This window comes from Beta vulgaris, chromosome 6 (genome assembly GCF_026745355.1).
Source record: "Beta vulgaris subsp. vulgaris cultivar EL10 chromosome 6, EL10.2, whole genome shotgun sequence".
In the NCBI taxonomy this organism is placed as follows: domain Eukaryota; kingdom Viridiplantae; phylum Streptophyta; class Magnoliopsida; order Caryophyllales; family Amaranthaceae; genus Beta; species Beta vulgaris.
This window is the reverse complement of record NC_079207.1, coordinates 17,431,556-17,458,021: the sequence shown is the minus strand read 5'-3', so window position 1 is coordinate 17,458,021 and position 26,466 is coordinate 17,431,556. Positions and strand designations below refer to the sequence as shown.

The 26,466-nt window shown below is 35.7% G+C and overlaps 2 protein-coding genes across 2 annotated transcripts; both read left to right on the top strand.

The window, feature by feature from the left end:
• Positions 1-9,438: 9,438 nt before the first annotated feature.
• On the top strand, positions 9,439-11,294 carry LOC104896204 (uncharacterized). The gene is made up of 5 exons (XM_010682921.4): positions 9,439-9,650; positions 9,762-9,842; positions 10,097-10,179; positions 10,317-10,519; positions 10,940-11,294. Exons 1-5 carry the CDS (start codon positions 9,463-9,465, stop codon positions 11,108-11,110), a joined length of 726 nt encoding a protein of 241 aa, XP_010681223.3. The 5' UTR covers positions 9,439-9,462; the 3' UTR covers positions 11,111-11,294.
• Positions 11,295-18,930: 7,636 nt separating this feature from the next.
• On the top strand, positions 18,931-25,781 carry LOC104896041 (uncharacterized). The gene is made up of 5 exons (XM_010682723.4): positions 18,931-19,222; positions 19,342-19,422; positions 22,367-22,449; positions 22,746-22,948; positions 25,493-25,781. Exons 1-5 carry the CDS (start codon positions 19,005-19,007, stop codon positions 25,679-25,681), a joined length of 774 nt encoding a protein of 257 aa, XP_010681025.2. The 5' UTR covers positions 18,931-19,004; the 3' UTR covers positions 25,682-25,781.
• Positions 25,782-26,466: the final 685 nt, after the last annotated feature.

Below are 26,466 nucleotides of genomic sequence, written 5' to 3'. Positions count from 1 at the left end.
CTAAAATAAATATGAATAGCCCAATTTAATTAATTTAGCCCACTAAAATTACATATCCAAATTACATTAAACAAATATAATTTGGGTTATAAAGTATTGGGCTAGCCCAGATTACTAGTCCGAATAAGATGGTCAAGTGGCAAAGGTAAAAAGACTTCCAAGTCATAAACGGGCCCAAACCCATAAATTACCAAGTCCATGAAGGGATCTCCATTCCCTATAAATAGACCTCACATCTCTCAGTTGAGGGGACGGAAAGATCATTATTCTCAAGAGCTCATCAAATTCTCTTAGAATTCTCTCTGCAATTAGTCAACAAGCACATCAAACCTGTGCCGACTGTTCAGATACACACTCAAACATATTCGACTGAGATTCAAGCTTTGTCAGGCCTCATTCGAATATACCCAAACAAAACTCAAACTCAGGTTGACGTCGACAAAACATCATCCCACACTCAAACTCAGGTTGACATTGACAACAGGCCAGTCTACATTCAACTCCACGTCGACAACAACACGTGTCACTCTCAAGCTACGAAACAGAATCAGAGGACTTAGTTTATTTTTCATTATAAACTGTTTACAGAGATTGTACTCAATACATTTATTGAAATATAATTTCTTTGTTACTTTGTTTCTCGTCTTTTTTATTTTGACTCGAAATTATACAATGTCTAAACAAAACATTTTAACTTCTTTAAATCCTTATAAAATATGTTTATAATATTCATAAATTTACGTGGGATTACACCAAGTTTTTGGCCAAATTTCTTCAGTCTTTGATAAACTACCATATAAGAGTAACATGCAAAAAAGATTTATTAGATAATGACCTGATTCTCTGAAACATGCTTCCGTTATTGAATCAATAATGTACTCCTTATCATCATCAAGTAACCCCTTTGCGTAGCAAGCCTCTTCGAACGTTGGATACACTATACCCTCAAATGTTCTAATTTCCTCCTAGCATGTTGGACCTTTCACAAAGTTAAAGAGCATCCTCAGGTAATACTTCTCACCATATCCCGCAGTTACATGGTATATCCTTCCTCTTAAGAATCCTCTATTTCTACGCATTCACTCTTGAGTTTTTTTTTTTTTGTTTCCACACAAATTTTGTCGAAAACTCCACGTAACTTTATTCTCTGGCTTCAACAGTTTTTTTTGTTGCATTCCATCCATGATAAGAACTTGGTCTTGTTACTATTAGGTCTTTCAAGTATTGAGTCAACATCAGTATGGTTGTTGTAGACAATGGTTGCTCACCAGGCAGATGAAATCTCAATCTTTCTACGGGTGGTGTGCGATTGTGGATATTTCTCCATATTGCCTCGTAGAATGTATCGATAATCGTAGTACATCTTAATCTCATCGATTTGTTGTGGATCTCCTAATTTCTGATTCTTTTGATAAGCAGCAGATGTTACTCTGTTATCATAACCCTTATCTATGTACTTGAACAAATACTTAATTGGTCTTGACTAATTGCACCGAAGTACATTTGGATTATGTGTAACGACATAACGATTGTCAAGTTTAACACCACCTTTCTCAGTTGAAGCTTCATTATCTCTTCTTCGGTAGACAGGGTATCCTTCATCATCAACTTCTGTTTCATCAATAAACGTTTTGGGAAAATGCTTTGAACATTTTTTGTGAACCATGTAAGGTGCGTCAAGATTAGCAGCACCACGTGGACCATGCATCATTAACTCGCTAACAATACCATACAACTATGGATCCACGTATGGATCAGGCAATTCAGCACAAATTATCTTTTCAATATCTGCAGGTCAAGGATACTTTTCTTCATGATGCAAGAAAAGTAGCATCTGAGCACGGGGAAATCCACGTTTTTAGAACTCCATTGTATATTAATGAAATATCTCCTGCTGACTCACCTAGTCCAGCTCAGCTTGTAACTAACTAACTACCTGATGTAACTACTTCCCTTAAATTCAAGATAGTTAGTTATTCTGTTATGGAGTGTAATAATGAGGCTATATAAACCTCTTAGAGTTGTATCAGAATTCATTCAATCATATACATAATATTCTGAATGAGAGAATTATCTCATGTTCTCTCGATAAAGTGTTTATGATTCAATTAGATCAAAAATCATTTCATGGTATCAGAGCAGTAATGTCCTGCCAAAACATTGCAAATTCTGCACAAAATTGATCAATTTCTTCAAGATTACTGAAGATCGTTCAATAAGTTCTTTCAAAAACTCTTTGAAATCTGATTGTGATTCAATTCTTGATTTCTCTTCATCAAAAAATCAAAGATATCAATCTTAAAAATGCCAGAAAATTATGAGAATTCTGAAACTCAATCTAGAGTAAGTCCTACTCAAGATCCTACATCAGTTTACTACATACATCCTTCTGAAAATCCTACATTGCCTTTAGTTTCCGAGAAATTTAATGGAGACAACTTTTCTAATTGGAAAAGAGGCATGATCTTGGCTTTGTCTTGAAAAACAAACTTGTTTTTTTTTTATGGCAGCTTAAAGAAACCAAAAAATACAGACCCACTGTTTAGTGCTTGGAAAAGATGTAATAATATGATCATTTCTTACATTCTGAGATCTTTAGACAACACTCTAGCCAAGAGTGTGTTGTATTTCTCAACAGCAAGAGAGATTTGGCAAGATCTTGAGGATAGATATTCTGTGATATCAGAACCTCAATTATATTCAATACAACAATCTTTAAAGCAAATTGAACAAGGTTCTTTATCAATCGCTGAATTTTTCACCAAAATCAAGGTGATTTGGGATCAGATAAGCACAACTAGTCCTCTTCCATATTGCACATGCAATGGATGTTCATGTGATCTTTCTAAAATATTTTTGAAGGCACAACAGGAAGAAAGGTTGATCCAATTTCTGATGAAATTAGATGGCAAATATGCAGCTGTAAGAACCAACATCTTGATGATGACACCATTATCATCCCTTTCTGTTGCTTATAATCTTTTGGTTCAAGATGAGAAGCAAAGAGAGATCACTTCACTTAGCAATCATACTTCCAATATGGCATTCACTGTTGCTGATGATAGAAATTCTACCTACAAGGGCAAAGTTATCTCTTACAATCCTAACAGAAGAGTCACTGGTACATCACTTTACTGTGATCATTGCAAAATACCAGGACATACTATGGACAAATGTTGGAAAATTCATGGCTATCCAGCTCGTTTTGCCAATCCTAGAACCAATAAAGGAAAGAAGGTGGCAGCTGTTGTGTATGATGATGGATCTGATGATGATCATGATAATGAAACTGCTCATCTTACCAAGGAGCAATACCAACATTTCATGAGCCTGGTCAAACAAACCAAAGAAGAGCATGATAATGCATCTGTGCAACCCATTTCAACAGCTAATGTAGCAGGTACTTGTCTCATTACCTGTTTAAATTCAAAATGGATAATAGATAGTGGAGCAACTGATCATATTTGCTCTAATCTTAAATTATTCACTACATATAGCCTGTTTGAAAAAGAACCTAAAACTATCACAGTAGCAGATGGTAAAAAAGTTCAAGTGAAGCATATAGGTTCAGTAAAACTAGAAAATGGAGTTATGCTAGAGAATGTTTTACATGTGCCTGATTTACACTTTAACCTCATCTCTACACATAGTCTATGTGCTGATATGAATTGTGATATTATTTTTTCACATGACAAATGCTTGCTACAGGAGCATTCTCAAACAGGTTCCTTGGTTCTTGGTAAATTGGATGATGGTTTGTATGCTGTTGATACCAGTACATCCCAACCCTCTGTCAATGTAGCCATTCATGAAGAAGCCAAATTATGGCATTTGAGACTTGGCCATTTGCCATTCAATAAACTTCACTATGTGAATCCTATGTTTTCTACAACTAAGCCCTGACAGCATTTGTCAAGTCTGTCCTAAGGCAAAACAGACTAGACAACCCTTTCCCCTTAGTCATACAACAAGTTCTCAATGTTTTGACTTGTTACATGTTGATATATGGGGCCCTTACAAGGTGAAGACTCATGATGATTGTACCTATTTCCTTACTATTGTGGATGACAAATCCAGACACACTTGAACTTTTCTTATTTATGAGAAATAAAACTGATGCAATTAATATTCTGGAATTCTTAGTTGCATTATTTCAAAATCAGTTTTCTACTCTTGTGAAATGTTTGAGGACTGATAATGCAAAAGAACTATGTGAGGGGAGAATCATGTCTCTTTATCAAACACATGGCACATTACACTAAAGAAGCTCCACAGATTCACCACAACAAAATGGTGTGGTTGAACGAAAGCATAGGCATCTCTTGGAGAGCGAGACTACCAGAGCTTTATTTTTTCAGTCAAGAATTCCATCCAAGTAATGGGGTGAGTGTTTGCTCACTGCAACTCACTTAATAAATAGAATGCCATTGAGTTGTCTAGGTCATGTTACACCATATGAAAAGTTGTATGGGAAAACACCTAGTTTACATCATTTAAAGGTGTTTGGATGCCTTATTTTTGCTTCCACTATAAAAACACATAGAACAAAGTTTGATTCTAGAGTTATTCCATGTGTCTTTATAGGCTACCCCACTGGCCAAAAGGCTTACAAACTTTTCAATCTTGAAACAACTAAGATATTTGTCTCAAGGGATGTTATTTTTCATGAAAAACATCTTCCTTATCATCTTTCATAAACACCACAAGATCAATGTCATTCCCTTTTTCTCCCAACTTATACCCTTTCTAACCATACTCCTATAGATGTACCTGATGTTTTTCTCTATGATGATGCTTCATCTGCCACTTCTCATACACATTCCACCTTTCCCTCACAAAATATCACTCCCCAAACTACTCCTATACACACTACAAATACCACTTCAGACCCTCTTCCCTCTTTCTCTCTTCCTCCCACTTCTTCTCCTTCTCTACATGGATGCAGGATTTTGTATGCACAGTCAGCAAAACTCCTACACATTGGTGCAATTTGATAAGTTATGATGCTCTGCCAGCTTGTTCTAGCTTTCATTTCCACATTATCCAAACTGACTGAACCAACTAGTTACTTTGAAGCATCACAACACCCAGAATGGATTGATGCTATGAACAAGGAATTGGAAGCATTAGCTTCTAATGAAACCTGGGTTGTCACAGATCTTCCAAAAGGAAAAAAGGCCATAGGTTGTAAGTGGGTTTTTAAAGTGAAACTCTCGAAGTATGGCACTCTTGAGAGATACAAGGCAAGATTAGTTGCCAAAGGGTTCACTCAGAAGTTTGGGCTTGACTATGAAGAAACTTTCTCCCCTGTTGTGAAGATGGCTACCATCAGATGCCTTCTAGCTCTTGCAGCAAGTCTTGATTGGCCTCTTCATCAACTTGACATCAATAATGCATTTCTTCATGGCACTCTTGGTGAAGAAGTCTATATGACTATGCCTCAAGGGGTTCCTAATCTGGAGAAGAAAGTATGCAGGTTGGTTAAGTATTTATATGGACTTAAACAAGCAAGTAGGCAGTGGTTTGCTAGGCTCCACAAAGAACTTGAATGTCAGGGGTTCATTCAGAGAAAAAATGACTACTCTTTATTTATAAACAAGACAAGCTCTTACCTTTGTATTGCAGCTGTTTATGTGGATGATATCATCCTCACAGGTCCTAATATCTCTTTGATTCTTGCTCTCAAAGCTCATCTGATCTACATGTTGTGTTCAGTATCAAAGATTTAGGACACCTCAGTTACTTTCTTGGCATTGAAGTTTCTAGGTTGTCTGCTGGGATTGTGTTAAGTCAAAGAAAATTCACCAAGGAGCTACTGGCAGAATGTGAACTTGATACTTCTAAGCCTACTAAAACACCTCTGCCCATCACCTTAAAGTTACTAGCAGATGATGGTGAATATCACACAGATCCTAGTCATTATAGGTGCCTAGTTGGAAAACTCAATTTCTTAACACATACCAGACCTGATATTTCCTTTGCAGTCCAAACCCTTAGCCAATTCCTTCAAGCTCCTAGACTGCATCATTTTCAAGCCTTACATCACTTGTTGAAGTATGTTGCTGGCACTATTGGACAAGGCATACTTTTGCATGCTTCTCCTCACTTAACTCTTCAAGGCTATTCTGATTCAGATTGGACCTCTTGTCCCAATTCTAGAAGATCTGTCACTGGGTATCTTATGCTCGTGGGCAATAGTCCAATCTCATGGAAATCCAAGAAGCAATCAACTGTTTCTAAATCATCCTCTGAGGCAGAATACAGGGCAATGGCAGCTGCAGCCTCTGAAATCACTTGGCTGGTTAGACTTCTACAAGAGCTTGGTGTAAATAATTTAACTCCTGTGAAACTTTGTTGTGATAATCAATCAGCTATACACCTGGGTAAGAATCCAGTGCAGCATGAAAGAACCAAACATATTGAGCTTGATGTTCATTTTACTCGAGACAAGGTTCTAGAAGGTCTTCTGGAACTCACTTATGTTCCTACAGGAGATGAATTGGCAGACCTTCTTACCAAGACACTCCCTTCTCCTCAGCTGGCCAAACTTATGTCAAAGCTAGGCATGTCTCCTGTTGAATCCACTCCTAGGTTGAGGGGGGCTAATGAAATATCTCATGCTGACTCACCTAGTCCAGCTCAGCTTGTAACTAACTAACTACCTGATGTAACTACTTCCCTTAAATTCAGGATAGTTAGTTATTCTGTTATGGAGTGTAATAATGAGGCTATATAAACCTCTTAGAGCTGTATCAGAATTCATTTAATCATATACATAAAATTCTGAATGAGAAAATTATCTCATTTTCTTTCAATAAAGTGTTTCTGATTCAACTAGATCAGAAATCATTTCATATATACAACTTTGACAACATAAAAATGAAAATTTGTTTAGAAAATAAAGTTCTTCCGGACTACAACATATCTAGAACTGAAGAACAACACACTTACCACCCTTAACTCGGCCAATAATCTTGTAATCGTTTAAATATTTAACCATTTGATCCAGTTTGATCTTGTAAACTGTGCAGATGATGTCAAATCTATCTTCAGGTGGGTTTGGGTGCTTTAGCGCGGGACAAAAATGGGAAGGTCTTGTTCTCGACTATGAGAAGAACTAGGGAATGGTGGCCGCCTGATATTGTCGAGTCTAAGGCCATACATATGGCAGTATGCTGGGCTAGGTAGCAACGGTTGAAGAAGGTGATTATCGAGTTGGATTCACACTTCCTATTCTCTCGTCTCTCTTTGGCAGCTCTCTACTACTCGGACTTGGTTGTTATCATTGGAAACATCATTTATCTTTGTATGGATTTTTGTGTTATTAGTTTTTCTCATGTTAGAAAGGGTGGAATTTTATAGCTCACCATCTTGCGAAAATAGTGCCTTTTGGTAATGAACAATGTTGTGTAAAGCATTGTCCAAGTATTGTTTTTCCTTATATACTCATGGATGTTTTGTCCGTTGATTAATGCACTACTCTTTTCTTTTAACAAAAAAAATTGCAAATTTGGATGCGCCATATATTTGGGGCAGCTTTTGAAAGTTTAACCCTAAGCTTTAAGAGTCCTGATTCTCTAGAGTTTTAATGAAACTCTACAAGGTAGAGTTGTATCTGAATCATACATTTTAAATCAAGGGCTCACATTGGTAGGAGGGAAAAATTAGGGGGTGGATTTTGATGAGAAAAAATAGAGAGATTTTGGAGATAGAATATATGAGCCATTGATTTTTTTTTTAATAAGAGAGTCATTGATTTTTTATTCAATGGTTGATATTGTTCAAACTCTACTTTATAGAGTAATTTTACAACTCTAGAGGATTCAAACATAAACGTGAAAAAACTGCAAACACTTTTTTTTACTGTAAAAGAAGTGTGTGCAACCCCTACGTTAAACGAAGGATATTGAGAAACAAAATAAAAAAAATATAGAGCAAAAAAAAAAAAAAAAAAACCTTACGAACTCATTTTCACCGACCAATTTGACCATTTCTCCACCTACTTAGCAGGACCAATTAATTAATGAGTAATCTTACATGTCTTAGATCAAGATAATCCTAATGACCTCATGAGATATAATTAATAATCAAATTCATGTTGAATAACTTTAAGGAGTAACTAATAGCTGGGTACAATCTAGTGATGCCCCTATCCCATTATTTCAGAAATTACAAGAGGATGTTAATTAAGAAGATGATTACCTGCTACATAATTATACTGCCTATATATAATATTGTAAATCAATCTCTAGTGTTGCATAATATGTTAACAAATACAGCGTTGATCTAGATACGTACATTCTTCCCTTATCTTCAGAATATATCAGAGCCTCGCAACTGCCACATGATTTCTGATCATTCTTGTAAGAAATCATCAAGGTGCGTTAATTTTATAATTAAGCTAGAGATCTAAATTAAAGCAATATCATCATGACCTTAGCTTGACAAAGAAAAAATACATCAGCAGCCAAGTACAACGACAACTTGTAATTGTTCTCTATTATTTACGTTGTTTATAAACATACTTAAACCTACTACACACGCTTGTTTAATGTTAATTATGCGATAATTTAGGAAGCCTCCTAGTCCACGCTAAGAGCTAAATAAGTTCTTAGGAAGGACTATTTCAACAGCTTGACCAGAAAGTAGACATGAGATAATTTATGGATAGATATGGCTCAAAGTTGACCCCTTCTCGTTCCAAAAAATTTGCAAATATGTCCATCATATATTAGTTGCAACATTTTATGGTTAAAGCTGATGAATATTGATGGTAGATTTTCACCATTATATAAGAAAATAATAATATTATCATATGTCATCTTGTAATATTTATTCAATGAGTATTTTCATAACTAATATCAATATAACATTTTATTGTATTTTACAAATATGTAACTTAAGTTATTATTATTCAAATGCAGAGGGGTAGATGAGGGTGTGCAAAGAGCCCAACAGCACATGGCCTCCAAAAGTATAAAGGCCCCAAAATATATTATTTTGAAAATTTTACTTCATATTTGAAGAAATCAACCTTGTTTTCCACCCTTAATAAATTGTCAATGATTTATCTTTAGATTTTCAACTTTCCATCTTTAGAACTCTAACTTTCCATCTTTATTTTCTATAAATTTAGGGGCCCAATTTTCATGTTAGAACCGGGGCCCCAAAATCTTCAAGACGGCCCTGTTCAAATGTGTGGGGGACAAAATGTTCTCACATGCATAGTAATTCTAGAATAACATGAATGGATGAAAGTACAGTACTCTATATACTTATTATTTATATAGAGATATCAGATATAAATGCATGTTTCTTAATTCTTTCCTGGAAAATCCAATGAACAAGCTAAGCCACCTGCTGTCTTTGTCAAAATTGATACCTAACCTTCTGTATAAAATGCAAAGAGATCAATGCATGATGGCTAACAAGCTTGTATAATCTCTTATTCATAAAATCATTATGGAAACTTTGAACTCGAACCAGCTACTTAGCCTCAATAGATCTCGAACTTCCCAGATTCAATCATATTCGCGTTCAACCAATCGAACCAGATTCCACAATATATCCACGTACAAATATCAGAGAAGTTCAAATGTCCTTAGTAATTCATTAGCTTGGAGCAATATTAATAGAAGCAAAAATTACATGTGAGTAATTTCTTTCCATTAATTATATTCTGATGTTGGTTGGAGTTTATTCTAATAACAATACTCCTGTCATTGCACATTGAAGTAAATCCCATGCATTTGATCATGCAGGGGAGAAGTAATTGCAAAAAAGGGCAATGATAAAGTTGAAGCATCAGCTGCTACTCCAGGCCCTTCTTCTGGAAACCCTTGGTATTTTTATGCAATTCTGATGTTGCAGAATTTTGATAGTATTTTGTTTTATAAGGGATAAGCTACTTGGGTACTTATTTTTCAAAGTTTCTGTTGAAAAAATGCGAAGTCTAACTCTAGGCTAGTTTAGTATTGAACCCTCGTAGGCTCTTAGCATCAAGTACTTGATTAAATAAAAGTTGTCTTAGTAATATTATAAATTTGTTGTGATATTATACACCAAATTTACTTAATTTTTTTGTGATGGCATACAGGTGTAACTGGTTGGTTGGTATAATTCTTTCATTAATTCTACCCTTTGGGCATAAGAAATGGAGTGGATTATTGGCTATGAAAAGTAAGTCTAACTTGAAATTTTCTTTCTTTTCTTAAATAAGTGCATAGTAGATCAGATAGTACTATTATCTAACACATTATAGAAAGTAAGTCTAACTTAAAATGGTTATGATATAACGAATTGATGCACAATTATAGATGAAGTAGACACGGTGGTGCAGACGGTTGAAATGGTGGTGGAAACAGTTGAAAAGGTGGCGGAGGGAGTCGCCCATGTCGCTGATGAAGTGGCCAATCAACTTCCAGAAGGTGGGAAATTGCAAAATATAGTTTGTCATGTAGCAAATATGGCCGAGGAGACGGCAAAAGATGCCCACTTAGTAGATCAACTCATTGAAAAGGTTAGTACATAGACTCATCAACGAACACCAATTTCTCGCCTTGTTCTTTGGATTGTGTAGCATGTAGCTCAATCTTAGATCTGATTAAAATTTCATTTCAATACTCATTTTTTTCTTACACATTAAATTAATTAAGAGTTGAAAATATTATCTTCATATAAACATATTCCTTATTCTACTGTCAAAACACCATGAAAAATCATCATTGAAATTTTTTGAAGTTCCTCATATGTATCTATATTGGTTAAAAAAATCTCTCCCCTTTTAGAAAAGTCAAGCCACTTGTAAGTTGTATTACAGAAGCTTATACCAATTAATGACTCTAATTACATTTGCAAAAATGCTTATTCCGTATTCTGTGGTCAAGACATTTTCTTGTTATAATCCAAAATTTAACTGGAATTTTTTTTCTACTTTAAGGTTGAAAACATCGAGAAAGGAGTGGTATCTGCGTTTGTGGGTGAAGTAGACGAGACATCCTCAGAAGATGCAGAAGATACTACAAAAACAAACGAACAAGAGCAAAAACATGATATAGCCATGGATATCGAGTCTCCAAAAGATGAAATCGTCGATCGTCAACCTAAATAATTAACTTAGACTTGAACTCCATAATCAATCAATCTTAAGTTTTGAATGTTGTTTCATTTACTATTCCTATTACATTTATTTTTTCATTCTTTGTAACCTAATCGTAATTATATATATATATAGCCTATATGAAGATAGTTGCAATATGAAGTAATTCATTCGTTTAGTGCTCATAGGATTCACTCTAATCAGTAGCCTTTGTTTCATTGATTTTGTGATATCTCTTACATTGATCCTAGCACTATTATTTGATTGCTCACTAGGAAACATAACGAGACAAATCCAATGAACAAAAATTAAACCTATCACACTAACGGCTAGCAATAGAAATAGACAAACTAGTAAATGACATGACTCATTACTAGTAGTACAAAGGCTAATCATATTTTCCTAGGATTTGCTGAAGAGTCAGCCGCAAGAAAGTAAGCATCGGTACACCAGCCATAGGAACATGGGCCATGACTTGCTAGGTGGACCTCGGGCCTACTTCAACGCTCCCCCTCAAGCTTGGAGGAGTAGAATGAACTCCCACCTTGATTAAGAGCTTAGTCTGTTGCTCAACACTGAGAACTTTTGTGAGCATATCAGCCAAAAGTCTGTTGGGATGTGTGTACATATGTAGGTTTCGCAACACCATCCATAGCTTTCTCCATAATGAAATGACAGTCTATCCTCACATTTTTGGTTTTCGCATGGTGAACTAGGTTGGCTACTATTGCTATTGCTACTTGGTTATCACAAAAGATATTGGTTGTACCAAGATATTTTAGGCCAAGTTCCTTCAAAAGTTGTTTTATGCACATCACTTCACAAATAGTCATAGCAAAAGACCTATACCCAGCTTCAACAATTGATCTATTTATCACTGTAACCGGCGGTCATTCTCGACTAGCCTATATAGGATTACTATACAGCGTGTAGGATTCTATAAGTACTATGAGCGAAATTTCATGAATCTAATTCATAAGAACTTAAAACAGGATCACATGCATATACAATTAAGGATCACATATTATAAGTTTAGAATTAACCTTTGTAGCGTGAATTCCACAAAGCTTGAATAACCCGGATAAAGAACCTTAGATGCGATTCCTCTACTTGGTCCACCAACCCGGATTAACACTCCACCAATGCTAGTTAGAAAGGAAGAAAACTTCTTCAACGTTTATGGAGTATTACGTGACTTTTGAGAGAGAAAAGGAGAGAAAAAATAATAAGAGATATCTGATCTATTTTCTTTACTGCCTAACCCAATCTATAAATATATTTTAGGTTAACAATAACCGTCTCCTAATTCCTCTTGGCCGGCCACCCCTAGGGCCCTTATGGACTCTAGGCTTCTTTTGTTGATCCAAGTCTAATGTGTGACCTCATAGGATCCATTATATTGGGCTTCAGGTTTATAATTTACTAACCCGAAGTTCTATAGCTTTCTCTAGCAAGACGTATAGAGGACCCAATCAAACGAATTTATTATCTCCATAATACGATCCATAATATTATTAGTAATTGCATTTAAGTCGAGAACATAAATCCTTCAATCCCCCAGTTGTCCGAGACGAGTGTGCAATGTTTTAATTCCTCAAGTCTCTTAATGTCTTAATTTGATAGTATGATCATATTTCTATATCATCCATACTAGCTCTCAAATTAATCCTTGAAATCCGAGTTCAATTGTCAAACAAATGATCATCGAATGATCCATTTGAGCACGACCATGCATTTTCAATTTTCACTCTTCAAGGGGCCAAGACACCTATCCTATCTCATATAGGAGGACTTTTCCAATCTTGTAGTAACCAATACTCCCACTCAACTTTTAGCACAACCTGAATGCTGCCTTTATAGTCCCCTTTTACGGCATGACGTTTGACAGTATCAAAGTTATACAATCATTGGGCTAAGTAATGTTCACTCATGTCTAGGAATCTACTAATATAATTTCGAAGTTCAAAACTTCTAAGTAGGTCAGTTCGACTATGTATCAACTATACATATCCATATGATTATTAAACATCTCTATGTTTCCATAGCCCATGAAACGACGCTATCAATCAACCTTATATGCTAATCCCTTTAGCAAGTCATTTATGTCCAGTTTAATGACTTAGATTAGGAACTTTAATATTCTATGAATTCTGTTCACTTATGGTGTTTCATTCATCAAATCGTATATTTGACAAAACCATATAATTCAAGATATATTTTGGACATTTTATTTAATACCAAACCAAAATTAAATAAGATAAAATTTATTCTCATAAACTTAATAGCAAAACCATGTCTTTACATTGTAAAGTTTCTCTAAACCTAGTACAATCTAAAGCCACTCTAACATTTGCTTTAAGCCTATAGCCCTAGCGTGACACTCATGCTTGGGTTGAGGTAGTGGTTTAGTTAGCGGATCAGCCGCATTCTTACCGTATGAACTTTGCAGATCCTGACATGCTTCCTATCAAGTATCTCTCGAATGAGGTGAAATTCCTCATCACATGTTTGGACTTGTTATGTGACCTTGGTCTTTTGCTTGCCAATAGCACCATTGTTGTCACAAAACAACTCAATTCCTTCCAGAACACTAGGTACGATATCCAGCTCTTCAAGAACTTCTTTATCCAAACTGCTTCCTTAGCTGCTTCAACTGCTGCTAAATATTCTGATTCTGTCGTAGAGTCTGCTACAAGCTTTGCTTTGAGCTCTTCCAGCTCACTCTCCTCCATTTAGACGAAAACATACCCTGACTGAGAGCGGTATCATCTCTGTCGGTTTGGAAGCTTGCATCCGTATAACCTTCAACAACCAACTCACTTCGTTCCCCATATACTAAGAACATACCTTTAGTCCTCGTCAAGTACTTAAGGATGCTTTTAGCTGCAGTCCAGTGTGCTTCTCCTGGATTTGCTTGGAACCTGATGCACATGCTCAAGGCATATGCAACATCAGGTCGAGTACTTATCATGGCATACATGAAAGATTCTATAGCCGAAGCATAAGGAATGCTACTCATTCGCTTTAACTCATCAGGCTCAGTCGGGCACTAACTCTTGCTAAGCGATATGCCATGTGACATGGGAACGAAACCTCTCTTCGAGTTTTCCATGTTGAACCTTGTAAGAACCTTATCAATATAAGTTTCTTGACTTAGCCAATCATCCTTCGAGACCTATCTCTATGGATTTTAATTCCCAGTATGTACTCAGCTTCTCCAAGGTCCTTCATAGAGAAACAACTTTTTAACCATTCCTTGACTGACTCAAGCATTGGTATGTCATTTCCCATGATTAGTATGTCATCTACATACAGAACCAAGAATACTAAGCTGATCCCACTAAACGTCTTGTAAATACAAGACTCTTCTTCGCTTTTGATGAAACCAAATTGTTTGATTGCCTCATCAAACCAAAGATTCCAGCTCCGAGATGCCTGCTTCAATCCATAAATGGATCATTGAAGCTTGCAAACTCTTTTAGGATTTTATGGATCTGCAAAACCTTCAAGCTTGCAAACTCTTTTAGGATTTTATGGATCTGCAACCAGTCTTGCTTTGTATACATAGACATTTCCATCTTTGTCTGTTTTCAGTTTGAACACACATTTGCATCCAATAGGGTTAACGCCATTAGGCAAGTCAACCAGTGTCCACACTTTATTCTCAGACATGGAGTCTAACTCGGATTTCATGGCCTCAAGCCATTTCTCAGAGTGAGTCTGGGCTCGTCAAAGCTTGTTTGTAGGTAGTAGGTTCTGAATTTTCGAAAATCATAATTTCAGAATTTTCAATCAATAGGAAATCAACCAACCTTTTGTTTGGAATCCTTGGTCTACTAGACCTACGTGGGGCCTGAGCATCAAGAGAAACGTTCTCTTAATTCAATAGTTTGAAGATTTTCGCTTGAATCAAGTTCAAGTGGGACGGTAGGAGGTTAACGCTTTGAATACATCATCTCTTGAACATGACTTTTGTCTTGTTGGGCCGTCTCTGACATGGTGTGAGCCACGTCCAGTAGTTGCTCATCTCGAATTTCTTCGAGTGTTATTTTACTCCCACTTGTCTTTCTAGAAACAAATTCCTTTTCAAGAAAGACACCATCACGAGCAACAAACACTGTGTTCTCTTGACAGTTATAGAAGTAATAACCCCTTGTCTCTTTCGGATATCCCACAAAGAGACATTTATCTGACTTGAGTGCGAGTTTGTCTGATAGTAACCGCTTTACATAGACCCCGCATCCCCAGATTTTAAGAAAAGACAAGTTTGGAGGTTTTCCATTCCATAACTCATATGGAGTCTTTTCTACAGCCTTTGACAGGCTCCTATTTAGTGTGTGTGCAGCAGGTTTCAAGAGCGTATCCCCCAAAAGAAATCGGAAGATCAGCAAGACTCATCATTGATCGACCCATATCTAAGAATGTTCGATTCCTCACCATTTAACTGCGGTGTTCCTGGTGTAGTTAATTGTGAGAGAATTCCACAATCCTTTAGATGATGATCAAACTCTTGGCTCAAATACTCACCACCACGATCGGATCGTAGTGCTTTTATTGTCTTACCAAGTTGATTTTGTACTTCACTTTGGAACTCTTTGAATCTATCAAAAGATTACGACTTATGTTTCATCAAGTAGATATAGCATATGTACTCAAATCATCAGTGAAGGTAATGAAGTAATTAAACACACATCTGTATGTATGAGTCACAAAAGATCGCAGGCCCTTTCACCTTTTCCAGTAAATGGTGATTTTGTCATTTTCCCCATTAAGCATGATTCACATACATCAAATGATTCGAAATCAAATGATGGAATTATACCGTCCTTTTATAACTTGTGAATGCACTTTTGGTTTATATGACCCATTCGACAATGCCAAATGTAGGTTAGGTTGGAATCATTTGATTTTTGTTTCTTGCTATCTATGTTATAGACTGGTAATGACTTATGAAGCACATATAAGCCATCTATCAATTTAGCTCTGGCATAGAACATATTATTCTAAGAAATGAAACAACACTGGTTCTTTATTTCAAAGCAAAAACCTTCAGAATCTAAAAAGGAAACCGAAATTATGTTCTTCGTTATTGCAGGAACAAAATAACAATTATTTAATTCTAAAATAATTGTTATTTTAGAATCTGAAGTAGCATTGTTGATGGTGACCTAGTGTACAGTGGCTCCTCCGTGAAAGTAGTAAAGTCCATCTCTTTTATGCCCCGTTCCAATCAGCGCCCTCGTTTGGTCCTGCATAGCACACATAGAGGAGTTAAATTATACAATACAATTCAAAGCACAAGTCAACTGTGAAACCAAAAGTAAACTACATCTAAAAGTGAGAACAAATAGCACATCAGTGAGAGTAATGGAGTTAGATAAACGAACTGAGCCCTTTTAGGTAGCAAGAACAGAATCACCATTAGGTAAACCAACAGGACAAGCAACAATATCCATTAAATCAAATAACCAAGATTTCTCACCAGTGACATGATGCAAGGCACCAGTGTCAATAATCCACAAAGAAGAATCAAACTCACCATCCAGACGATCATTAGGGACTTGTATTACCAGGAAACCCGGCGAGAGCTTTCCATTGATCAGCGGTAAGTAAGGTGGAAGTGGAGCCACTAGAATCCGAGGATGATGAGGGAGCACCCACGACATGAGTGGCGTGAGCCTTTGCAGAGCCACAACCGTGTGTGGTAGAGGCGCCACGACCAGTCGAGGTTAAGAAGCCACGACCCGAATCTGAATTTTTGGGGTAACCAACCAACTCATAACAATTATCGATTGCATTCCCATTCTTCTTACAGTGCGCACAAACAAATAAGGACCAACACTTGGAGACATCATGGCCTACCTTCTGACAATGGATACATACAGGACGATCACCGGTGCCACGGCCTTAACGCGAACCAGCACGCAAGGCAAAGCCAAGCGCCGAGCTTGGTTGATCATCGGGGACAGATTTGGCAAGCCGAACTCACTCATCCTGATAGCTAACTGATAAGCACGATCCAGGGAAGGCAATAGTTCGATTGAGAGAATTTGCGTGCGGAGACGCGCACAGTATTCCGAGTAAAGGGCCACTAAAAAATCATGTAGTTTCTCATGCTCTCTACGTTGTTGATGCAATAAGCCAGCAGTACATTTAGTGCAACAATGACAAGATATTAAAGGAACATGCTTAGATAACTCCTCCCACAAAGTGTTTAGTTTTCCATAGTAAGATGAAACAGTCATAGTTGTAGTTTGACGACAATTAGCAATATTACACCAAAGTTGTTGTATCCTAGGTCCGTTAACAGTGGAAATCGAGCCTTAAGGTGATCCCATAGACGTTTAGCCTCACGGTATTTAGTTAATGTACCTTTTACTTTAGGGTCTATTGTATTCATGATCCATGAAACAAGCATCGCGTTCACCGTAATCCAATCCGAAGAGGTGTATGGATCCATCGAGGAAGTCGAACTTGTGGCGAGCCTCAAGCTCTAATTGAATATCTCCCGCCCAATCATCATAGTTGTCGGTAGAAGACGGTTGGGAGTAATATAATCGCCTGGCCGGTCTCCTGTACTGAGAAAAAATAGCAAGGTGTGATCAATTTTGGTAGGAGATGGCTTAGGTGGTGGCGGTTGTACTTCGCCGCCCATGGTGGAGAAAAAACATTCTACTGCTCTGACACTATGAAGAGATTGATATTAGGGTGAAATATGGTGTTGCCTTTTCTCATTAAACAAGACCTTATATATGAGATACAAAATAAGAGAACTACCATGAGTATTGAGTAGAACTCTAACAATAGGAAACTACTAGCCTTCATATGCACGCGATGCGTGCGTTAATTTCAAAATTTGTTATTCTATTAGATACTCCATTCGTACTTTATTTATGATTAAACTTAAATGTGAAAAATTCAACAGTTAGATGAATTTAGATATATTAATTTGCTAATGTAAAAAAAAAATAAAAAGGTTGTGAGTGATTGTTAACATTAATTTTTTGTGAATGAATATTGAACAGAAAAAACAAAAATAATGAGTTGGTTTAACTGAATTAAAGAATATCAAAGGTAGTGAATGTTCAGACTTTTCATGTGCATGTTATGTATGTCATCTTTTTTTATAAGGTATAAATATTTTGTCCATTTAATTTTTGATTGAAGTATTTGATGCATATACCATTTTAAACTTGTTTTTAAATGGCAAGTTGGAATGAGAATTTTTAAATGATTTGTTTTTGTAATTTTTTTCATTCCATTAATTAGATCATTAAGGGTATTTTAATCACTTCAAAAGAGGACACCACACCTCCTCCCTTGGCTTATATAATAGAGATATACATAAATATCTTTCCTTAACAATATCCATTTCACATGCACATCATATGCTTCCTTAAAAAATCAATTAGGTACGCTAAGGTAGCTATACCAAAAAGCAAGACATCAGCACCGGCGAGCCAGCAACCGACAATTACTTAAGTTAATACAACTTGCGATAAATTAATTTCATCTGTTTGTTTAATCTTGTTAATCAAGCAACTCTAAACCTGCTACATATTCATGTTTAACGTAGATTACGCGATAATGCAGCAGCCTACAAATCCAACTGTCCAACCAAGATTACATTACATCCTAGATTATTTCAACTGCCTGACCAGTCAATAGACTTGTAAGATTATGGATAAATGGCTAAAAGTTGACTTCTCCATGCTGCCATATTTTCAAAGGAAAAAATAGTTTAATACAGTACTATTATTTTTTATTGTTATTATTATTATTTATAACGCATGTTCGTAATTCATTCCTGTAGAATCTTACACACGCAAGAAGTTACCTTGCTGACTTTGTCGTATTGAAATGGATACCTAATCTTCTGTATATAATTCAAAGAGATTTATGCAAGATGCTAACAAACTTGTATAATCTCTCATCCATAATGGAAACTTTAAACTCTAACAGCTTACTTAGCCTCCATAGAACTCGAATAATATCCGAGGTTCGATTATCTTCCCCTTCAATAAATGGAAGTAGCTTCATCAACTTATCAACATTCAAGATTCAGCGAAGTGCAAGTTCAAATTCATTAGCTTGGAGCAATATGAATTTAAGAAAAAATTGCATGTGAGTTATTTTTCCCAGACTATATTATGTATCATATATATTATGAAATTGTTACAAGTTTATTCAATAATATCATTGGAAAGTGAAGTTAATTAATTGTCATGCATCTGATTTTGCAGGGGAGCAGTAATTGCAGCACAGGGCAATGATAAAGTTGAAGTATCAGCTGCTACTCCAGGCCCTTCTTCTGAAAACCCTTGGTAATTTATATATATGCATTTCTACTATTAGTATTTCTTGTGGGGAGGATAGATAATCTACTAAGGTTGAGGAGTTAAGCATAAAAGAGGGTAGTAAACTTTGCAAAAAATTACAGTTTATTTATCCAACTTGTAAAAGTTGTACTTTGTTCATTCAAAGTATTACTCTGTTAACTTTTGCTGTTAACTTTGAATATAATGAACAAAAAAACTAGAATGTCAGTTATTGTTTTGCAACTCAAAAATTTAATATCCACTGAAACTATTCCAATGGTAACTCGTCAGTGAATGGTGATGGGTAAGCTACAATGGTAACTCGTCGGTGAATGGTGATGGGTAAGCTGCAACTGTGAAATAAAACCAAAATTAAAATCAACAACAAATCGTCAAAACGACAAAAATCCACAAAAATCATAACTTGATAAGTTTTCTCAAGAACTTCAAGTCGAGAAACCATCTTCATATTTCTCTTAAATATAGGTTCCCCACCACCACCTCACCATCATGATCTCCTCCAATTTCAGGAGGTTTCTTCTCTCCATCAAAACTCCCACGTTCCATTGTGAAAAATTCTCCCAATTCAAACCAAAAATAAAACCCTAAAGATCAAATCAAACAGATCTAATCTTCTCAAATCGAAAAATCAACAATGACCCATATGAGAAAATTGGGTACTTTCGACATCTTCTCCCTAGATCAAGCCCTCTCACCAAAACAAAACCGACTCCTTTCACCTGCTCGACTTTCTGCTTTGCTCGAGTGGGTTACTTTCGATTTTCTTGTTGTTGTCGTTGAGATTATTTGTTGTTGAAGATCATTTCTGGGGTTGGAGTTTGATTTTTCTAGGTTTTAGGTTCGAATTTTCTGGGTTTTTGGGTTTGATTTTTGGGAATTTTGGTTCATTTTGGTGGTTGTCGGGGTTGGGATGCTCGAATTTTTTGTGTTTTTCTTTTATCTGATGTTGGGGTTTTGTGGTTGGGATGCTCGAATTCTAATGTTTTTAATTGGTTCTTAGATCTGATTTTGGAGTTTGATTTGAAATATCTGGGTGGTTTTTTTCATTTGGTTGGTGGTGATTGATGGTGATTGGTGGTGATTGATGGTGATTGGTGGTGATTGGTGTGGTGGTTGGTGAACGGGCAGTGGTGAAGGCGGGTGATTGGGTGGTAAAGGTGGTGGTGGGTGTGGTGGACGGTGGTGAAAGTGGTTGACGTGTGGTTGTTTGGTGGTGAATGTGGTGGTGGGCGTGGTGGACGGTGGGGAAGGTGGTGGTTGTGTGGGTGGTGGACTGGTGGCCTTGTGGGGGGGAAGGAGAGAGGAAGACATAATGTTTTTTTTGAAAGAGAAAGGAAAATTTATGATAAAATAATTTTTTATTATAATTTTATTAAAGTTAAAAGAAAAAGTAACAGAAGTTGGATTTGAATGAGCAAACTGCAACTTTTACAACTTGAGTGAATAAACTGCAATTTTTTTCAAAATTGAGTACCCTCTTTTATGCTTAACTCTAAGATTGGGTGAGTGCTAGAATTGTAACCTGTGAGCTTAAGGAGGTAGGAAATTGGGATAGCAAGATTGTATTAAGCCTATGAGAGAGGACATTAATGGAGTTAACTTGCTGCTCTGATTCCTCTCTACCTTTTTGATATTCTTATTTGACTTAGATTGTAAAATCATTTTTGACTGATAAGTTTGAAAAATTACTTTTTATGACTGAAATATTATAATACTACTACTTCTTTCGTTTTTTTACACATAACACTTTCACTTTTCACGTATGCCAATGTAAAATTTTGAGTACATATATCTCTAATTTTGTATTTGTAAAAATTATTAAAAAAAAAATATATTAAGACGAATCTAACAAGATCCCACGTGACTATATTTTTATTCACGTATAAATCACAAACACTGGTCAAAGTGAAATTTGTAAATAGTGCAAATGTCAAAATGTAACATGTAAAAAAAGGATGAAGTATAATATTTTATTTTATCACGAAAAGCTAGGTTATTATATATATATATATAAACTGGTTCTAGTATTCATCCCTCATAGCATAATCTATACATCTATACATATATATTAAAAGGCGTGCGAAAGAATGCCTAGATGCCACGTGACACTCTCCTCAAATTTCTAATGCAAAGTCTATGTGCCACGTGGCACCCTCAATCTGTCAATTTTCCCACGTATCTTAACCAAGAATAAGTCATGTGATCATTATTTAAAAAAATATATATATGCTGAAGCTTGGACTCGAACACCTGACCTTAAGTAAGGATTTCCAAAGATTTACCATCTAATCTAACATCTTTTAGTGCTTCATGTTTCCACAAAATTATAGATATGTATCGCAATTAGTAATTAAGTCATGTGATCATTATTTTAAAAAATATATATGCTGAAGCTTGGACTCGCACACCTGACCTCAAGTAAGGATTTCCAAAGATTTACCATCTAATCTAACATCTTTTAGTGATTCATGTTTCCACAAAATTATAGATATGTATTGCAATTAGTAATGTGGCACTTAATGCCTACTTTTAGCCATAAAGTTTATTTTTCTTATATGATTTCTTTTTTTGCAGTCATTCCCTTCCTCCATCTCTCCTTTCAAAATTCACCATGATCATTAGAGTCCTCTACTTCGTAATTAATAGGGCAGCGTTATAAATTATTCTTGATGCTAATCAAATCTTATTGTTGTTGTCAAGAATACGAATTAGGAGATGAAGTTCAAAGGATCAAATGACATATTAATAAGAATTAAGATACATTTACCACTACACCAAGTGATATATGGTGTAATCATTTTAAAATTAAATTATTAATAGATGAACAATATAAGTACCCGGAGCGTAGCCGCGGCCTAAAAACTAGTTATTTATCTAATAGAAGTTCTCTCAGTAATGCTATAGAGTTTGTTCTGTTGATGGCATGCAGGTATAAGTGGTTGCTTGGTGTAATTATATCATTAGTCTTCCCCTTTGCACGTAATAAATGGGGACCATTATTGACTTTAAAAAGTAAGTTCAAATTGAAGGATTGCTTTCAATTGCGAAATTTCATTTCTTTCCTAATTGATTACATATTATATGAGAAAAGATTGATACATCTACTATTAGGTAGATTACCTATTAGAAAGAAAAAATTAAAAATAATTAATTCTGTTGAATTGGACTAATCTAGTTATTAATATTTATATCTCTAATAGGTAAAATATCTGTAGATAGACAAAGTTTTTTCCTAGATTATATTCGTCTATCTATTAATTTAAGACTTTCTAAATTGTGGGCATGTTAATCATATATATATATGGTAGATAAAGTAGACACGGCGGTGGAGACGGTTGAAGTGGTGGTAGAAACAGTTGAAAAAGTGGCAGAGGGAGTCTACCATGTTGCTGATGAAGTGGCCAATCAACTTCCAGAAGGTGGGAAATTGCAAAACATAGTTTGTGAAGTAGCAAATGTGGCGGAGGAGGCGGCAAAAGATGCCCACTTCGTAGATCAACTCATTGAAAAGGTCAGATTCTATTGGACACGTGGTCCGGTCAAGATTCTAGAAAGAATTAGCCTTTTAACACTTTTTTAATAAACACCCAAAATAAGAAGTGTTAAATTCCTCCATTTTTAACAAATGTATATAATATTGAAAAACTTATTAATATATAATCTTGAACATTAATCTAATTTGATGAAAAAAACATCACGTATATAAGTGCAAAACAGTGAACTTCAAAAATAAAATAAAATAAAATAATTATAGAGTGACTACCTTGAACAAGAATATACTTGCAGGTTGCAACATTATGTATTTATGTGGTATTCTCACAATATGAATATTGCTAGTCAGCTAGTGACTTTAAACTTTTAAAAAAAAATATCCACGAATTATTTGTAAAAGTAAAGAAAAGGCATACGCTAGCAAGTTAATTTTGCAAAAGTCTTGAAAGTGGTAACTAAGATCCTAGATTAAATCTCTAAGTACATTCTTCCCATCATTATCCTTTTTCAACACTCTTTGATAAATCAAAAGATTTCTAAAACGGTGATTGCACCATATGCATAAGAGGAGTAGAAGTACCATCTCCATTTCCTAAATGTCAAAACCCATTTATAGTCAAGGGAGGAACAACTATCACACTACTGGATTTAATTTAACCTGCTAAATATCTAATATGTGTCTGAATTTAAAATTTAATATCTTCAATTGATAATTTGTCAACTTATGAAATAAATTTATAGTGTTATATTTCAAGCTTAATCTTTTTAGGCCACAAAAGTATTTGAAAATTTGATTTTAAAAATCCAACCTTTAATTTGGGTCATTTGCTCGAAATAATCCCACCTTGTTAATATCTTTTAATAATCAACCTTTAGCAGGATCCGCTCGTATTGAAGCATGAGACTGGTAACCAAATGATGTTGAAAAATTAAATATTTTTATTTTGTTTTGTTTTTTTCCCACTTTTCTCCTTTACTCTAATCTCTTTATTTCTCTAACCTTCCTCACTTTCTTCCTCCCCCTCACCACCCCTCAGTACTCACCACCTCCTACCTCTTACTCCCTCCCCCACCCCCTGCGAACAACACATACCACCCCAAAACCCGTACAGCGCTACATGTCCCACCACATCGGTCGAACAACCCCAGCATCATCTCCTCCATACATCATCATACCAATAACTTCATCAGTTACTCTCTCCCTCTCTCTTTCTCTCTATCTCTCCTGGACGCGTTCTCTCAATCGCCGAAAATCTCGTCGCTGGAGACACTGGAGTCTCGGCGGAAAAGATGAATTCCATCGGCTTTGATTCTTTTCCGGTGAGATATTGGACAATTGATCGAAAATTCGTGCATTTTGCGACGATGGGATTTGGGGAACTTGAGTAGGTTATTATGGGTTGGTTTCCGGTTGCCGGCAAAGGAGGTGGAACAGAGGGTTTGGGTTGCCATTGGTGGTTTTTGATTTTGTAAGAATCTTTGTGGATCTTAAGTAGGCTGGAATGTGGGCCTTGAATTTGGATCTGATTCTCTCTTCTCGTTGTTGGTGGTGATGGGTTTCCCTAGTGTGGGTCCGTGTCGAAAAATAAAAAAATACAGATTGTTGATTCTAGAGTTGAAATTTTGTGAATGAATTTGAAAATTGGGGGTTGAAGATGGTGGTGGGTGCAGAGAATTGGTGGTGGTTGGTAGTAGTGCAGTTGTGCGGTGGTGGTGTTGGGATAAATGGGGGTTTTTGGCAGTGGGGGTGGTGAGGGTGCTATTGAGTGGTGTACTTGGTGGTTATTTGTTTCAGTTATTTAAATTTAAACTGAAATTGATTAATCAGATTAAAACGAATCAGAACAAGACACATGTCCAATTAACCAATTCTAATGGTCACCAACTTGTTTCAACAATACAGGGTTCAGTATGAGCATATCGTGCTAAAAGCATGTTTGGATTATTAACCGATTTCTAAAAGTATTTAGAAACTTGTTTGAATAATTTTGAGAAGTAACTATATTTATGTTTATCTAAGAGCTAGTTATAATTGACCAAAACCCACTCAAATAAATTATTTGCTCTGCCATTGTTTATAATTCTTTACATATTAAATAAACACAAAGTTTTAGGCGTGATTGTTACACTATAACTTATGGTATAACAATTTCCTCGCATGTCTTGAACAAATCTCACCAAATAAAAGACTTAAACAAATTAAAAGCATGTATTTTCATTTCATATTTTTATTCCTATCTCTCTAGGATGATCATAATCGGAAGATATTAACCTCAACCATCCGAATTCTATAAAGGTTGTTAAAATTATTTAATCTGTGTCAAGAATGTCAAAATTATTTAATCAGTGTCAAGAATCTTTCATCTGTTTGAGGAGCTCATAACATTTGGTTCCTAGCTACACTTGCACCAATTCCAAATATCATAAACCTAGCTTCTGGTTATCAATTATCAACCATTTTCTAAAAGTTAACTTGCATATTCACTAGACCATCACAAATTTCTGGCATATATAGTCCATATTTAACTGGTTTATTTTTGTTACTTTCATGTGTATATAATAGGTCGAAGACATTGAGAAACAAGTGGTATCTACTTTTTTGGGTGAAGAACAAGAAACGGCCACAAAAGTAAAAGACAGCGAAATCAAAGAAGATAATACACAAACTAAGAAAGAATTGGAACAAAAACAAGAGAAAGCCTTGGAATTTCAAGTCCCAAGTGATGCAAGTATAGATGATCAGCCTAAATAATCCAGAATTCATTTATTTAATTTTCGTGCTTATTAGTGATCACTTTGATGTGATTATATATGATAGAGCATAATAATACAGATTGGGTGAATTTGTAGCACATGACATTTAGACTATTAGCTCCACCGCTCAAAGATATTTTTTTAAAAGGAAAAAGGGATTTATTACGTAAAGCTTTTACAAATTTCACAAGCTACAACATTAGCAACAAACTTGCAGCACCCCCCATACAAAACACTATCTCCCACCTCTAAAGGCGATGACTTTGCTAAAAAGTAAGCTATGACATCACCATCCCTCTAAACATGTCCCCGGTCAATATTACTAAAATAACAACACAAATTATAAATATCCGCACACACTAAAGCTAAAAAAGACAATACTCATTCTTGCGTTGTAAAATTCGGATGACTTGTAAACAATCACTCTCAATAATAACTTCATTAAACTCATAGCTAAGAGCAAACTTCATTGCGAACAGAATCTATTTTGCTTCAGCAATTGTAACGTCCTTGTTGCCCTTAACCTGATAGACAGTAGCACTAAACACCTCCCCAACATCGTTTCTTATGATCACCCCGAAGCTAGTAAACCCGTTCTCCCAAAAAGTTGCATCACCATTCAACTTTCCAAGGGGAGAAAAAGACCAAGAACCCAACAACATCTCCAGTTTTCTTCTTGTTGCACATTAGCTTTGACAAAAGCTTCATAACTACAAAGCTCCAGCTACCAGTTCTTCATAACACTTGTTTGTTTTCCTAAAAATACCTCAGTTTCTCCCCTTC